The 16,742-nt window shown below is 42.0% G+C and overlaps 1 protein-coding gene across 1 annotated transcript in view; it reads left to right on the forward strand.

Annotated features, from left to right (window-relative positions):
• Positions 1-16,742, forward strand: part of DNAH12 (dynein axonemal heavy chain 12) — a 1,291,066-nt gene that overhangs the window by 1,138,847 nt on the left and 135,477 nt on the right. The window contains exons 64-66 of the mRNA XM_086939114.1: positions 1,966-2,116; positions 5,840-6,093; positions 10,784-10,924. Of these exons, the coding sequence (XP_086795240.1) occupies positions 1,966-2,116; positions 5,840-6,093; positions 10,784-10,924 (546 nt within the window). The remainder of the gene's footprint in view (positions 1-1,965; positions 2,117-5,839; positions 6,094-10,783; positions 10,925-16,742) is intronic.

The raw sequence follows: 16,742 nt of genomic DNA on the forward strand, positions 1-16,742 counted from the left end.
TCTCCTTTTCTTATGCCACAATTGGACCTTAATTTGGTCCTTACTTTCTTGATGTGCGCACCGCTTGAGCCGCTGCATAACTGCCCTCTATGGTTACTCACCAACAAAACAGCATTTTTTGGTGGCAATTGCCTCTGCCAGGAGGGTGAACAAACTACAGGCACAGTCATCACAGCCTCCTTACCGGACTGTCTTTACAGCTAAATTGGTGCGAAGGACTAGGGCATTCCTTTTGCTCAAGGTTGCAGCTCCCTTCTATCTGGGACAGTCCGTTAATCTACCCTTTTTCTATGCACCTCCTCACCCTTCCAAAGAAGTGGAGCATCTTCACCTTCTGGATCCAAAAAGAGTGTTATCGTTCTACCTTGACCGCATCAAAGAGTTCTGGGTGGATGACCAACTCTATTTGGGAGCAAAGAAGGGGCGTACTGTCTAAAAGAGGACCATTTCATGCTGGATTATCCTCTTTATCAAAATGTATTATGCCTTAGCAAAGAAGCAGCCTCCTGAAGGCCTTAGGGCCCATTCCATCGGGACGAAGGCAGACACTACTGCTCCCCAGTGTGGTGTTCCTATCTGCCAACCGGCCACGTGGGAATCTCTGCACACATTCACTAGACACTATTGCCTGGATTCCCAGGTTCGCAGGTAGGACCTGTTTGGTCTCTCTGTCTTGCAGGATTTCCTGGTTTAAAAAGCTTTTTCGCAGGAAGGTATTGTTCGGGTATCTGTTCAAAGGTAAGGAATCTGTAGCTAGATGTCTCTATCAGATGGATAAGTTACTTACCTTCGGTAATGCCTTATCTGGTAGAGACATGATCTAGCCGCAGATTCCTTACCGACCCCACCCATCCTCCCCTCACTGCGGAATCGTTTTTAGTGTCCGGGTGTGTTAAAAAAGAGCTGAGGCCCTTAAGGTGAACCTTAAGGGCCCTAGCTCTTTATTAACACTCCTTGGTCAGATACTTCATGGCTCTGTGCTTCTGGCGTGGAAAAGTCGTGAAAAGAACTGACTTCAGCGTGCCGGAGTGGTGGTCATATTGACGACGCGGATGTCATGACAACGATGAACACGACGCCGATGACGTCTTGCGGAGTCGATCAACATCACCTACCGGCAAGCAGGGGTGCTGCTAAGAAGAATCTTCCGGATCCAGCCTGATGCTTGGAAGTTGAAAGGTAAGGAATCCGCGGCTAGATCATGTGTCAAGGTTAGGCATTTCTGAAGGTAAGTAACTTGTCCGTTATGTTTGGCTTGTACTGCAAAATCTGGTTATTCATTGCTATGATGTATCAAGGGGCCAGCAAAAGTTGTTTCAAACAGTTGTTATGTCAGAAAAGATTTTCAGGCTTCTCTGACAGGGCTCTTTGAGAGTCTGTCAGTACACCCCTGGCTCTCTAATCTGATGGTGAGCAGAGAGCGCATCCTCAGCAAGAATGGCGAAAGGAAGGCACAGGGGTGGTAGACGAGTTTGAGTCACAGGTATATTTTCTTTTACATTTGGGACAAAGAGGAGAGGCCAGGCTATGGAAGGCTCTTCCATTATTCCTCTGCCCTTGTGTAGAAGTTGCACACAGGGAGAGAGGATTTAGGGGTCATACATAATATTTTGAAGGGCATACATAATATAAAATTGGGGATAGGTAATAAGTGAAAAACAAGTGTGTTTTTACATTGAGATTCTGAGTGGTAACATAAACAACTCGAGCTTTACTCTTATTGTCTATTTGATGTAACTCAGAATCCATCAGTGAAAAACATTCCCTTTAATCACTGTTACACATCTATAAATCCACATATTGCCACAAGGGAATGTTCTCCACGGTTAATACCCTGAACAAAGGTCAATATCACTGAAATCAAAATGCCTGCTTTTTGTGGTGCATTGCCAATGGTAGCAGAAGCGCCTGGGGTTATTTATGTATGCGGCTATCTTTAAATGTTGCACTTCTTTTTTCAAACAGATTAGCCCTGCCATATCTAATTATGTGACAGACAAACTTGGGAAGAAGTTTGTAGAGCCACCACCATTTGATTTGTCAAAAAGCTATTTGGATTCAAATGCTACAATTCCACTCATCTTTGTTTTGTCTCCTGGAGCGGATCCTATGGCTAGTAAGTTATCCAAGGGAATATACAGTATTTGAATTATTTGAATGTATTTTATAAAAATGCATTTAGCTTTAAATAGAATTAAGCTAAGCTTATTATTGCAGTGATGGAACAATGCTTCCTTGCTCGTTTATAGACTTTGAGCTTCTTGTTGCTTCTTTGACGGCTGACTAGTGACTTTGCTCCTGTAAGTGCTAGTCTATTTAATTTCTTTTTGAAAATATATTTGAAAATGTACCTTCTTTTTCTCATTACTCATGCATATATTTTGACCATTTAAATATTTTATTTGTATACGATTAATTAAAACCATTATAGTTATTTCAGAGGAATATAAGCAATATAAAATCTCAAATCGAGACATAGTGCCTTTTCCAAAGTGCACATCACAAATGTAAAAAGGACAGTCGTATTGTTGTAATAAATTACAGTTGCGATGTTTGATTTAACAACAGTAAAGTGGCTGTGCGAAGAATTAGTAGCAGCATCGTATTATATTTAAAAGAGGCTGCCATACCTTAAAGGCACACGTTCCATTCAACGATTTACAAATACTAAAAAGCCCGGTGAATTGAAAGGACACTCACAAATGAGTACATTGTGGAGAACAGGGCGGGCATTGGGATATAACAGAGTGTCAGTGCAAGAGCCCAGTTTATCCGAAGTAAGGAACTTGTACAGTGTGTTATAACTATACAGGTCTCACTTTTGGGCACTGCCCAACCTTGTTTACCTGACACTAAGGTCACTGACACATTTTAAACAATGATCATAAGGTCTAAGGACTCACTGTGTGTCTCACTATGTGTCTCACTATTTTTTCAGATGCCCAAGCGAATGCAAAAAAGCATTTGCCGATGGAGACCATACAATAGGGTATGCTAACATTTTAGAGTGACAAAAGTGTTTTTGCCAAAAAGTGCTGACGCAATTCCTGGTAGTAACAGGATAGTCTTGTCAGCAGTGCTTCCTTTTGCCTGCCTTAAAAAACAATCGATGATCATGTGTTCATTGTACTGGGGGTAGCTGATGAGAACCCTAAGCAACATACGGCCTCATGTTGATGTCGGTCGGAAAGACTCTGACCTGTGTCTGGAGGCTTTCTGACCGACATCTTTAGTTTCACTTTCGCACGGCGAATTACAGTGCCGGATGTCGAACGTGAAACTGGATGGTTATTCCGGCTGGATTCTGATGGGAGTCAGAGGACCCACCGTAATCCCTGATCGCAGCGTTTCCGCCATCAGGATTACTGTGTCAGATTCCTAAAGGCTTTCAATGTCGGGCTTTCTGACATGGAAAGCCTATCAGGTAGTGACTTTGGGGGCACCTAGCATGGCCCTCATTCCTCCACTGCCTCCAGTTAGGGGGCACCATAGTTAATGGTAATCCTTGCACCGTGAGGCAGGCACCTTGATGCGGAGCACGGATTAACAGAATCTCCCATTTCTCTATAGGAGCTTGTGCTGTGGCCATAGAGGAATGGGAGTATGCAACCGCACCATGTGTGGTGTGAGCATTGTAATATTGCAGTCTGGACCACCAACTGGAAGTTGGTCAGTCCCAAACCTACTATGATGCCTGTCTGAGTCAACTCCGACCGACATCATAATCAGAGCCATAGTTTGTTGTGAGATAAAGAAACAAACTTTGTCAAATGGATGTTAAAAAGGGTATTATCGGGGTCAAGTGAGGCAATAATAGCTTGCCTGTGTGTGTGGACTCCGGGGGTGTTCCATTCATGCTTTAGCCTTATTTTTCGTTCAGCTAGCAGTGAGGGACAAAGACACACAGCTTGTTCAAGGGATTCTTTGCACTGCCTGCAGCCCCTACAGATTGTGCCTTCGTGGGGTCGACTCCAGCTGGCGACGTGTTTTAAAAATAGCCCACTCTCCCAGCTTCAGAGCCACGAATCATCCCTCCAGTTGATTGTAATATGTACATGCAAGATAGGGAGCAGGAGATTGACAATAGTAGTTGATGACCCCCCATTAATGTTTACATTTAGCAAGGGCAGACCTATCAGAATGGTATGACGAGTTACAAACACATTTTTTGATGCCCAGGTTGAAGGTGTGTTGACTCTGGTTACTGTCCAAATGGAGAAGTGTGGCTCACTGGTTAGAGGAGGCAGACCTGGAAGCAGAGGTCAGCCCAGGACCAGGGTTCAATTCCCGGCTCGGCGGGGTCTTGAGTCCTAAAATGTCCATGGACTCGACAATTCTCGCTCCGTTGCCTACTCGATTCACGGGTTCACACTCTGCGACTCTGGGCAATAGCTTGCTTAATCTCCACAACGGCCCCTCGCGGTGGGATGCCTGGCTTTCACCTTGCGGATACCCTGCCGGGGTTATCTCACAGGGGAATACCAGGACGGGTTCCCTAAGCAAGCGCTTAGAGACCGGTTGGTGATTTGCGCTATATAAATTCTTGTACATTTACATTTACATTTACATGTCCAAAAGGTCTTTCACGTCTATGAACTGTTGGCAGTTCTCAAGGAACTGATGATTCGCTCGACTTGGGCCTCTAGTGTTTATTGTGGCCAATAGCAATACTGCTAGGTGGTCACCACTGGCTGCACGCAGCTTGTGGTACAAGTTAAGGCAGGCACTTACAGCCCACTGATCGAGTAGGCCCAATTTCAACCTGAACTGGGCAGCGGACCCTACTGTGTTTTCCCAGTAATATTTTGCTGCCATAATATTCCCTTGTGCACTATGGGTCTAGTTCACCAAGCGAATTATGAGGGTTTCGTTACAAGGTCACTTTTAATTTCAATGGGACCATGGCTCCATGGAAATATAAGATCTGCAGGTAAAATTCAGATCTGTTTGCTTTCACACTGGTGAAAGTAGTGTGAAATGATGAACTATCAGAGGAATCAAACCCAGAATGATTGACTCATGCTGAAATTAACAAACATTGCATAACATCAGTACACATTGATGGAGCATCTAATGTTGCACTTCCATATTTCTCGCTTTGTGTACCACGCAATTCTAAAATGTAAATCTTTTTCATGCATAAAAATTCAGTTATGCATGGAAATAGGTTTGGCAATCTGTTCTTTTAATTAACATAGTCACACTTTTTGAATTTCTGTCTTGAAACGTTTGTCTTTTAAAAAAAAATTCACAAATATTTGATAAACTGCACGAGCCTCACATCATTCCATCCAGGGAGATGTACTCCTTGTATCCTCAAGAAGATCTGTTTTCTTGCTTGAAAAGAGTGTTTAGGAGCCATTGCACTGGCAATTGGCTTAAAAAGAATTCCCAATATTTTTTCTGCTTATGTAAAGGGAAGTAGAACAGATTATGCTTCAAATTTCATGTTTTGCTCCACCAGGGATAGGAACAATAAACCAACATTTAAGCTAATGTTTATATTTATGAAGGCTGTTCAGCTTAAGAAACCATTACATTATATAACATGCTATTCCTTTAATGTAAGATAAACAGAAGGCTGAATTGCAGAATATCTATAGCAAACATATCATTTGACATACATATTGCTCTCTAAATATTATTTACTAAATTTGGTCTACAGTTGGACTAGATTTTGTATTATTAACTACAATGGGGCAATATTTTAATTAAAAATATTTAGGACACTTTTCTTACTGAAATCAACTCCCTGTACTAAGTACCAGTTTGAGTATTTGATTTGTGGTTTGGGATACGCTCCTCAATGAGAATAACGTTGTCATTTATACCCTGCAAGGTCTGCTTAAGTTTGCCAATGACAAACAAATGACTGGAGATAAATTTCAAGCCATCTCGTTGGGTCAGGGACAAGGACCTATTGCTACAAAAATGATCAAAGAGGCGATGTCTGGAGGAACCTGGGTGTGCCTACAAAACTGCCATCTTGCTGTATCCTGGATGCCAACACTTGAGAAAATTTGTGAAGACTTCGACCCAGAGTTATGCCACGCTGACTTTAGATTGTGGCTGACAAGCTATCCATCACCAAAGGTTAATCAAATTCAAGTCTTAATCAATTGCATATTTCGTTATTCAAGCTTTGTTTGTCAAAACAATTTGAATAGACAATGCATACGTTAAAATTATGTATCCTTTATTTGTATGGTACTGGTTAATACTGCTGGTGTCAAGTATTGTTTATGCTTTTTCTATTTTATTCCATTGATTTGTGTAGTTTACCGTTCACTGAAGCCTCAATCCGTTGGTGTCTCTGAGACTCATGTCCAGACTAGCTGTTTTGTCTTGTTCCTGGAAGGGCTCCCTAGATGGGTCATGTCTTTCACCCTCCACTAAGACTGTGTGAGTGTAATCAATATGTTTTTGGCTCCTAGTCTACATGCTTGCCAATGTGTTTCACTCATCAGTTAAAAGATGATGGTACTTATTTAGAGTTTGTTGGAACAGAAGTAACACCATAAAATAGCATTCCTCTTGAACCCCCCCATACCTGTGATTTGCCCACTATATGTTGAACTATGGAAACTACTGAGTATCCACCTCCTGAACCTCTGTTGGCTTCATCAACAAGGACCATGGTATTTAGAGAGGGATGGCCATTATTAATTTTCCCTGCCTTTTTCCGCTATGGGCAGGGTAAATGATTTATGGGCCTCGCACACAGCTCCCTGAATACTGGGGCTATCGCTTTTTTGTTTTCAAGAAACAAACTCCCACTTTAAGTTCACTCACAACCAACTTCTTGGAAATCTCCAGAAACACTTTGTGGGTTTTGCCATTTACCAGAATAAATATTATTACCCTTCTGGGGAGCTCACATAGTTCCTGCTAGAGTAAAACACCAAACTATGTTCTGATGTGCCATTATAATGGTTGCAAAAAGTGGTCGCAATTTGCGACCCAGCTTTTTGAGACAAGTATCTAATTTTGTGAACCAACCTATGTAGCAGTAGGTCAGTTCGCACAATGAGGAATCGGAAGAGGTCGAGAGATAACCTTCCTAATTGATATTATTCCTTAGGCAGTGTGCAAATTGCGGCTCCATCCGATAGGCTACCTTTGCAAGGAATACAACCCGAAAGGGACAGCAGACCACCATCCCAGTGAAAGTATTTGAAAATGCAAAATGTTTGTTTAATGCAGCCTGAGTGTTGTTTTAAAGAAAACGGGGCTGCTTAAACAATGTTTTTCCATTTTGAATAACTTCAGTGAGAGCAGGTAGAGGTCCTGTGTACAGCTTATATTTATTCCTTCTGATACTACCGCCATGATTCCCAAAGGAAGGGGTCCAAAGCACCCCTCTTCCTCTTTGCGAATCAGTTGCCACTCCAATTTGGCAGTCAGTATCGGGTCAATGGTTTGCAGCCAGAATTATGGTTTCAAGCCATTGATACATAGCTTACTGATTGACAGTTTCGAAGAGACGCCCTAAATACGCCTGTTCCAAATTTCAAATCCGTAACTATTTCTAAACCCATTCACTGATTTATAAAAAACATTTCTGAATCACTAACAGGCACATGCATCAATATTGCATTTTGCGATTCCTTAATTGCGAAAAATAAGGAATCGCAATTAAGGAATTGCAAAATACAATGCATCAAGAAATTGTTTAAAAAAATTGCGATTTCTTAATATTCCTTAATTGCGACTCACAATTTGAGAGTCGCAATTAAGGAATACCTCCCCATTCATTCCTATCAGCCTGATTCATCATTCTCCCGTTTTGCGAGCCCCTAATAGCGATTCATAGCGAATCGCTATTAAGGACTTGCAAAACGGGATTCATGTAGAAATTGCATAAAGAAATGCGATTCCTACATAATACTTATTTGCGATTAGCAAATTGCTAATCGCAAATAAGGAATAACTCGCCATTCATTCCTATGGGCCAAAAGGCCCATAGGAATGAATGGGGAGTATTCCTTATTTGCGATTAGCAATTAGCTAATCGCAAATAAGATAGCGATTTGAAGGGTGCCAGGGGTGTCCAAAGGACACCCTGTAGCACCCCTCAAATGAAATTTTACACAGGTGTTGCACACACACATGTCCAAAGGACATGTGTGTGTGTGTAACATGCAACTCAGAAAAATGCATTTAAAAGCATTTTTCTGAGTTTTCGCAATTTACCACGAGGTCTGACCTCGCAGTAAATTGCGGCCAGAAATTGCGAATTCGCAAAACAAAATGGGATGATGAATTGCATTTAAGGAATCTCAAATAGAGATTCCTTAAATGTAATTCCTCGCAAAATTGCGAGATCGCAATTAGCGATTTTTGCATTTGAGATGATGAATCCCAAATGCAAAAATCGCACTCGCAAAGGGCCAGATTCTCAGAATCTGGCCCTTTGCGAGCCGATTTCGGCTTCATGAATAAGGCTGTAGGGGCCTAGAGGCCCATAGGAATAAATGGAAAGACATTCTCAATTTGCGATTAGCGAATCGTAAATTGAGAAAGCGATTTCAAGGGTGCAGGGGTGTCCAAAGCACACCCTGTTGCACCCCTGAAATCAATCTGTGCACATATGTTGTGCACATATGTTGTGCACACACATGCCCTTAGGGCATGTGTGTGCACAACATGAAACTTTGAAAAATGCACAAAAGTGCATTTTTAAATGTTTTTGCAAATTACCATGAGGTTCAACCTCATGGTAATTTGCTCCCCCTAATTGCGAAATCGCAATTTTTATAAGTTTCATGCATTTCATTTAAGGAATCGCAAAATGCGATTCCTTAAATGCAATCGCAATTTGAGAATTCGCAAATATTTGCGAATTCTCAAATTGCGAAGGCCTTCACCCTTCATGCATTCCAAAAGCAGATTTTGCATTCGCAAACGGACGATTTTTGCGATTCGCATCGTTTGCGATCTCAAAATCCTTTGATGCATGTGCCTGTAAATATATTTAGTCATTAGAAAAATCATTTTACCTTTTGCAAACCCTCTGGTTCAGAGAATCGGAAGATTTGCCACATGGGGAAAGCGTTGTACATCTGTCCCAAAATGTGGTACACCCCACATCCCTCCAGCTAAGATAACGGAGTACTGCTCAGAAGGAGCACTTTATGAAACATCTCACATGCGACGGTTCACACACTCTAATGTTTCACCATTCCTCTGACAGGGCACTCTGCCTGTTCTGATGGCGCCATGGACCGATTAACTCTCTCAATGAGTCTTTCTTGGACCTATCTTCAAAGGTTCTAATCCCAAGTGATCTACTCCGTCTTCTATCCTGCTAAAAGTGGTGCCATTAAGTTGGGTAATAATAAACACATCTGTTATTCAGCTCCAAGATGCCCACGGGTGAACTTTTGCTTTACAATTATATTTCATGCTATTATAGCATATTTAATTCAATTTACTCCCAAGTAATTTTGAAGTTGTTTACTTATATTTCCATTATTTTAACACTTGCTCATTGAATGCAGGAAATCTCATAACACATAATTATTAGTGCATAATAACATTATTTCACGATGACTAAGCTTGTGGAAACAGAAAAAAGGCAAAACTTCATTTTTTGCATTGATCATACTGTGCTTTATGGCGACTTGGGATCGAAAATTGTCTGATGGACCATCATAATACAACAGTATTGAAAGTAGGCAGTGCTTCATTTGTAAAAATATAAATAACTAGCAGCCCGCCCCAGAGTTGCCTGGGGCAGAAAAGGGCTGGGGCAGCATTTGAGGCTTGCGTGCACTTCTGCCCCCGGCCCCCTCCCGCCCCCTCGAGCCCCGGCCACCTCCTGCCCCGGCCCCCTCCCGCCCGTGTCCCGTAGATCCTTACCTCAGCCGCCGGTCCCGCTCCAGGCGCCCCGCCCGCACAGGCCGCCACTCTCCAGGCGCCTCGCCCTCACAGGCCGCCACTCTCCAGGCGCCCTGCCCGCACAGGCCGCCACTTCGCACAGCAGCAAGCAGGGCCGCGGCAGTCTTCCCAGCAGGTCACGATCTTCGGCGCCATTTCCTGAAGTGTTGCCAGGGAGCGCAAACGCAAATGATGCCATCACGCAGACGTCGCGGCCGGCGCTACTTGCAAGGGACTACTTTATTTTTATTTCGAAATTTTTTAAACAACGTATATTTTTTATTTTTAATAGCCTATGTCCTTCTGCTTGCCCTGAGGTTTTCAACGATGTCTTGGGTGTTTTAATTGGTGGTGTACTTTTCGAGTTTACTTGGCTCAAAGGTTTGTGTTCTCTCTTTATAATAGTAGTATAGATAATAATAATAATAATAATAATAATAATAAGTGCTATGGCCCTTCACCGGGAGCCACTACAGCTTGCACCACCCATTGCCCATACTAGTACTGCCAATGACAGCACCAACACAGTTGCTAACTATCACTCCCCTTCAAGTGTGACAATTCAAACTATTTCAGGACCCCAACGCTATAAGGATGGCTTGAGAAGTGGCTATTAATCATGTTTAATGTACATTGAATTAATGACCAATTGTTGTGTTCATCTCCAAATTAGATAAACCGTTCCACAATGTGGCAGACTTTCATAAGTGCCAGTGCTGACAATGTATTGCCGTGCCAAGCACCGGAAACCACCAGCTCAAATTAAACACTGAAAGTAGGGAGGCTTGAGTGGGATTCTCATTAAAAAAGAGAAATAGGGCAGCACGCCACTGAATGAATCAATTTTTTTGTGATAATAAAACAAATGCTTCTTTCTAAGTTATCTTGCCAATATTTCATCTAGTTTCCAGTTACAATTCTGCAGAATGGAGTGAAGATGACAAATGAACCACCCACAGGTCTGAGACTAAACTTGCTTCAGTCCTACATCAGCGACCCCATCTCTGACATGAGCTTCTTCCAGGGATGCCCAGGAAAGGAGCAGGTAAGCATTGTTCTGTTAAGGAGCAGGCGACATTGTTGTGTATTTTATCTCATGCACAGTGTCATTGAATTTTTATTTGAACATGAAGGGTATAGATCTGTTTTCTGAGGCTGATGCTTTGTTGTAGGAAAGCACCTAGCAATTTTGGAGCTGAACTATGAAGTCCTGTGCCTCAAATTAACTGGTTGTATATTGAAATTCCATTTGGCCAAGTATTTACCTGAAACTTGTTGGAATTAAGGGCCATATGTAGGTAATTGCCCAATACCGAATTCTTAATACAGAATTTAACCGATTCGTTATTGAGAATTCGGTATTTGTGATGCAGGTAAATATTCGGTCAAAAACACCAAATCATTAATATTCCTTATTACCGAATCGGTAATTCCGATTCGGTAATAAGGAATACCTACCCATTCATTCCTATGGGCTTGGAGGCCCATAGGAATGAATGTGATGACATTCGGTATTACCGATTCGGTATTACCGAATCGGTAATACCGTGAGGTATTTCAAGAAGCCAGGGTGTCCTAGGACACCCTGTTGCTTCCCTGAGGGCATGGATGTGTGCCACATGACACTTTTAAAAAAGCAAAAATGTGCTTTTTTAAAGGAATTCGGTAATTACCACCAACTTGAAGTTGGTGGTAATTAATGATTTCCTAAGGCCTAAAAGCACTCTTAAAAGTGCTTCCTACATTGCATTTAAGGAATCGGTATTACCGATTCCTTAAATGCAAGGCCAATTAGGAATCAGTAGTAAGGAATCGGTATTTACCGATTCCTTAATACCGAATCCTTCCCTACATCAAGAATGCCTAAATACCGGTCGGTAACAGTGAAATTTACCGAATTTCACCCTTACCGACCGGTATTTGGGCCACCTACATCGGGCCCTAAGTGACAAAGCTCATGTGGATTCCTATAGATTGACCTGTTTTGCAGATTCTCAGCCCATTAAAGCAAGCTCCACTGAGTTACGTGTGGAGGTCTACGTAAAAATTTGAGTAGGAGATTTCTGAAGAGCATTGGAAAAACTAGCCATGTCTCCGTGATGTCAGTTTTACCAAAATCCACTAATCTTTCAAAGCATGTGGTGTTGCCCCAGCACCTAAACCACAGCTCTATGTTTCTACAGTATCAAATGCAGGAAGCTTGGGACAATGTTCCTTAGTCTACATTAGAAGATAATTACATTTATTTTTACAGAATTCCTTTGAGTAGTTATTTAGAGATCTTTGGAATTAAATATGTATCATACACCCATACTTGTGGCATGACTGTATGGAGCCGCTCTTTCAGAGGTATTCACAAAAGTAACGTACACATGTGAGTAATTTACATGTGCAAGTTTACCCATATACTTTTGAGTAACTTTACTACTTTCGCTCAGCAGCGGCCCGCGCAGGTTAGAGCGGTGGGGACATTGCCCTTTGCTCACAGTACATACCTGTAGGTCTATATTAAGCTCCTGCCCTGGGGCCTGCTGCAAATGTCCATTGCACCAACTTGTGGACAAATTTCTCATCACAACATGTGCTAGCAAAACAGTAGGGTTTGGCCTCTTCTGACTGTCTCGAATCAGTTTGATTTTGATTTCTCTGTGAACAATACAATATATTTTGTTTTCCCTCAAAGAGATACAGTATATGTGGTAAAAGTTCTTCTGTCCTCCAGAGAATGTCAAGGCCATTAGCCAAACCATAGACCACTATGGTGGTTCCAGATGTGACAAGGGCCACAATTATCTTGCATAGGAGTGGACCTCAAGGCAAGTTACCCACACGTTCCTTGTATCTCCACTAGATAGAGCACTAAAATAAATTACTGGACAGTCACTCCAAGCCTTTTTCACTTCATGCACCCTGGTTCCACCCTTTACCAAGGCAAGGCCTACAGTACAAACAGAAATATCTCTCTGTAACCTTATTTTAGATCGAAACCCACACAAATTCTATGACACCCTGTCTATGAAGCTTGTTGTTTTATCAGTGAACTAAGTGAGGGTTTGCTAATCTCTTTAACCCCAGAATAATTAACATTTTCCCACACCATGGCTTTCATAATGCCCTTGGTATTTTATTTTAAAATTAAATTTCACAATAATGTGTTTTCCTATTCTCGATTTGGAGACTACTTCTAATACATAATGTTAAGACTGAATAATGTGTTTTTATCTTTTTGAGCAATGCACCAAAGGCTAAGGTAGCCCAATTGTTTTGCAAGCAAGGATGACACTGTAGGTATCTGTGTTTCCTCCAAGAGAATACATTTTCTTGGGGAAATATGGAACTTGAGTCATGGTTTGGCATTCCTTCCTTCAGATCAGGTCCAGGCCACTAGTCAGGCCATGGATCACTTCATCAATTCTTGGCATCCTGCATAAAATGTATCCAATAACAAACATCTGAAGCATTCCCTGGTGGAGCATTGAAATCAGCTGTTGATCAGCCAGTTTAATCCTTTTAATTCGCCATATTTAAATTAAATAAATATTTAATTCAAAAGTCAGCATTTTTTCTTTTGCTCTTAATTTAAAAGAAATATGTAAAATTAATTGACAATATTAGTTAACATAAAATATTTTTACTTTCAAGTTTAATAAACTGTTTTTTCAGTTTTACCACATGGAGATCTCCCTGCCGAATATCCCTATAGTAAAGTTTAGGTAAATGCCCCATCTCCTCAAGTAAGTTCATGCAAACCCTGGTTCTGACCAGGAGATTTTGGGAACATGCTTCTAACCTCACAGAGCTATGCACTGTTCAGCAACTCACGGCGATAACTGACTTTTCAAAGTATTGGTATAGGGATCACCTGAGTATTTATATATCGATGCTTTGTTGCGGAGATTAAATTTGTCTCTCCAAATGAATATGTTTACGTGTTATTGTATCTACCTAGTGCTAAAAGCCTTGGCTTCAATAGTGCTGATGATGCACAAGGACAACACAACTTCTTCTGTTTCAAGAAACTTGAAAGCATTCATTACCCATAAACTGTGCCAGGTGGCAGTAGTCCTGTTTGAGTGAGATATCTGTCAAGGAAAGTTTCTACTGGTCTCTCACATTGAGAGAGACAGCACCCCCAAGATAGACAGCTATTGACAAAACATTTCTCACAGGGCTCTTCTCACAAGATGGAGATTCACCAGGAATACTATGAATTCAACTTCTCGGCATGACAAAGTCATACTCAACATTCTTATTCACCAGTACTTCAGGGGATCTTAGTTCGCATCCCAGGCCCTAACAAAGATTTTAGTCATTGCTAACTGAGTTTATTGACACTCATGTATTATCAGTGAAACATTTCGTCTTGTTGGGAGACTTCACTTAGCATGGGGAAGATCTCTCTAACACTGAGGTAGAGCAATTCATTTGAGGGAGACTTCTAGCTGCAGGTTCCTTACCTTTGAATTTCCCAGGCGTGATGCTGGATCTGGAAACTTTTGCGTGAGCAGTACCCCTGTGTGCTTTCGGATGCCTCCTTCTGGCTCTGTGAGACATCACCAGCATCGTTGGTGTCGATTGTGACGTTGCTGTCACCTAAACAGGCACCACCCAGTCAGTTATTTTCTTTCTGCTCTACTTAGCGCTAATCCAGAGAAGAGCTACCTCTCTGTCTGTTCTTGGCAGGCTTTTGTCGAAATTTGTACTTGTGTGTCGAGGGATGACCTCTAGACTGGTAGGTATTAAGTCATGTGGCGCCTGTCACCGCACCATATTGGTAACCGACCCCTATCTTGTTTGCTTGTGGTGTCTTGAGTGCGACCACGACTCAAAGGCATGCTCTGACTGGCGGGACATGGCGCTGAAGGCCATGCAAGAGCGTTCCATGAAGGGACGTACTGCCCGGCAATCAACACCGCCAATTGCGACTCCTTTACCCCGATCGAGAAAGAGAAGGTCGCAGTACCGCTCCAGGAACCCCAAGTCCTCTTCTTTGCACTCCAAGTCCTTGGGGCACTCAGGTAAGAGGCATAAGAAAAAGAAGAAGTCTAAACAGACTTCGACTTCCCCTCGTCTGACTTCCGTCGACGAGGCGGGTGGCGTAAGTTGACTTCTGATTATTTTACTAAGGCCTTTGAGTAGCCAATGCCCTTTTTAGTTCTCAATATCAAGTAAGCTGTAACCCAATTTAATAAACCTTTAATTCAGGCTTTCAATGGTATTGCTCCCATAAAACATGGAGTGAATTTACCATCTAGGCCCTATGCCTCTTGGTACACACAGAAGCTGCAACAGGAGAAATCATCCTGCAAAAAACTAGAAAGGCAATGGCAAAAATCCCAGATCTCAAATTGATAATTAAACTTTCAGATTAGCTCTGTCCTCCTATCATAGGTGTATCAAAGCAGTCAGAAGAGTGCATATTATCACTAAAATAGAGCAAGCAAGTAACTTGTGAAAAGATCTATTCAAAATACACAACGATTTTTGGAATCTTTCTCCCTGCTCACAAATGATCTCTGCCTCACAAGATCTGTGTAATGCCTTAGCTGACTTTTTCGAGAACAAAATCAATCAAATTTATTCTAAATTTAAGATGCCCACAACCCTGTCTCGTGAGTTATTAAATTATGACGTCCCTTATCAAAATGGCAACTGGTCTCTGGAAAAGTTTGTTTCTTTCTCTCTTCAGCAAGTCCAGCAAGCTTTAGATAAAGCCAAATCTCGGTCACCTTTGGCCCCTTGTCGCCCCTGGCTTACAACCAGGATTTCGCACCTGCTGGCCCCGCGGTCATGGCTTTGTTATAGAAAGCATTCCTTGTGCTTTGGAAGTCAGCACAGGTGTTCCTATGCAAAAAATACCAATGTCGATCCGATGAATTTGGCTAATTATCGTCCTATTTCGCTTCCCATTTTAGGCACGTCTTTGAAGGGTCTAATAAACTCACAACTTTTAGTCTACCTAGAGGCTAATAGGATTCTCGACCCATCGCAATCTGAGTTCAGGGCCACTCCAAGTATGGAGACCACCTTGGTTGCGGTCACAGACTTCATTAGACTTTCCCTAGACAAAGGCACCCCTTCTATGGTGGTGTTATTAGACCTATCCGCTGCCTTTGACACTGTGTCTTACTAAAGAAGGATTCAAAGGCTGTACAAGATTGGCATCTCTGGGTTTGCCTTGAAATAATTTCAATACTTTCCTTTTTTTTTTTAAACCATTATTTTAGCATTCAGTAAAAATACAAGCATGGGCCTACAACCACGGGGGCCGTCCGCTAGACAAATCAAAAGTCGTTAATATCACAATATGGTACAGCTCATCAGCCGACAACCCAAGGGTCCGGCAGCAATTCAAAGTAAAGCTTGTATTAGAATGCATAGTCAAAGTTCAGGATAGGACAGAGGTTTCATTTTTATATTATATAAGAGAGGATCAGGTGCCATACAATCAAACAGAAGAAGCGGTGGGCAGGGTAAAAACAGGATATACATGTAATGACCATTATAATGAAAATTTGGCGCCAGAGCATCTAAGTCGATACAAAAGAACATACAATATGCATTTCCATGTTGCGCCAATACTCAAGGCCTGCCCACCCACAAATCAAGATATCATGAAAGCGAAAGCACTAAGTACAAGCATACGAGAAGAATCCGAATGATTCGTAGTTATACTGACCCTACAAAGAGAAAAAGAAAGAAGAAAGGCCATAGAAAATAAAAAAGGCAAAATAACCCCCCCCCCCTTCAGCCCCCCACCCTGCACCCCTGCAAATGGCTACAGCCTAACCCCACTAGCAGCGTGCCTGTCGCCCCTAACAACTAAAACCCCAAAGGTAGGAAAAGAAAAAGTGAAGGAGGGC

The sequence above is a fragment of the Lissotriton vulgaris genome, chromosome 9 (assembly GCF_964263255.1).
Source record: "Lissotriton vulgaris chromosome 9, aLisVul1.2, whole genome shotgun sequence".
Taxonomy (NCBI): domain Eukaryota; kingdom Metazoa; phylum Chordata; class Amphibia; order Caudata; family Salamandridae; genus Lissotriton; species Lissotriton vulgaris.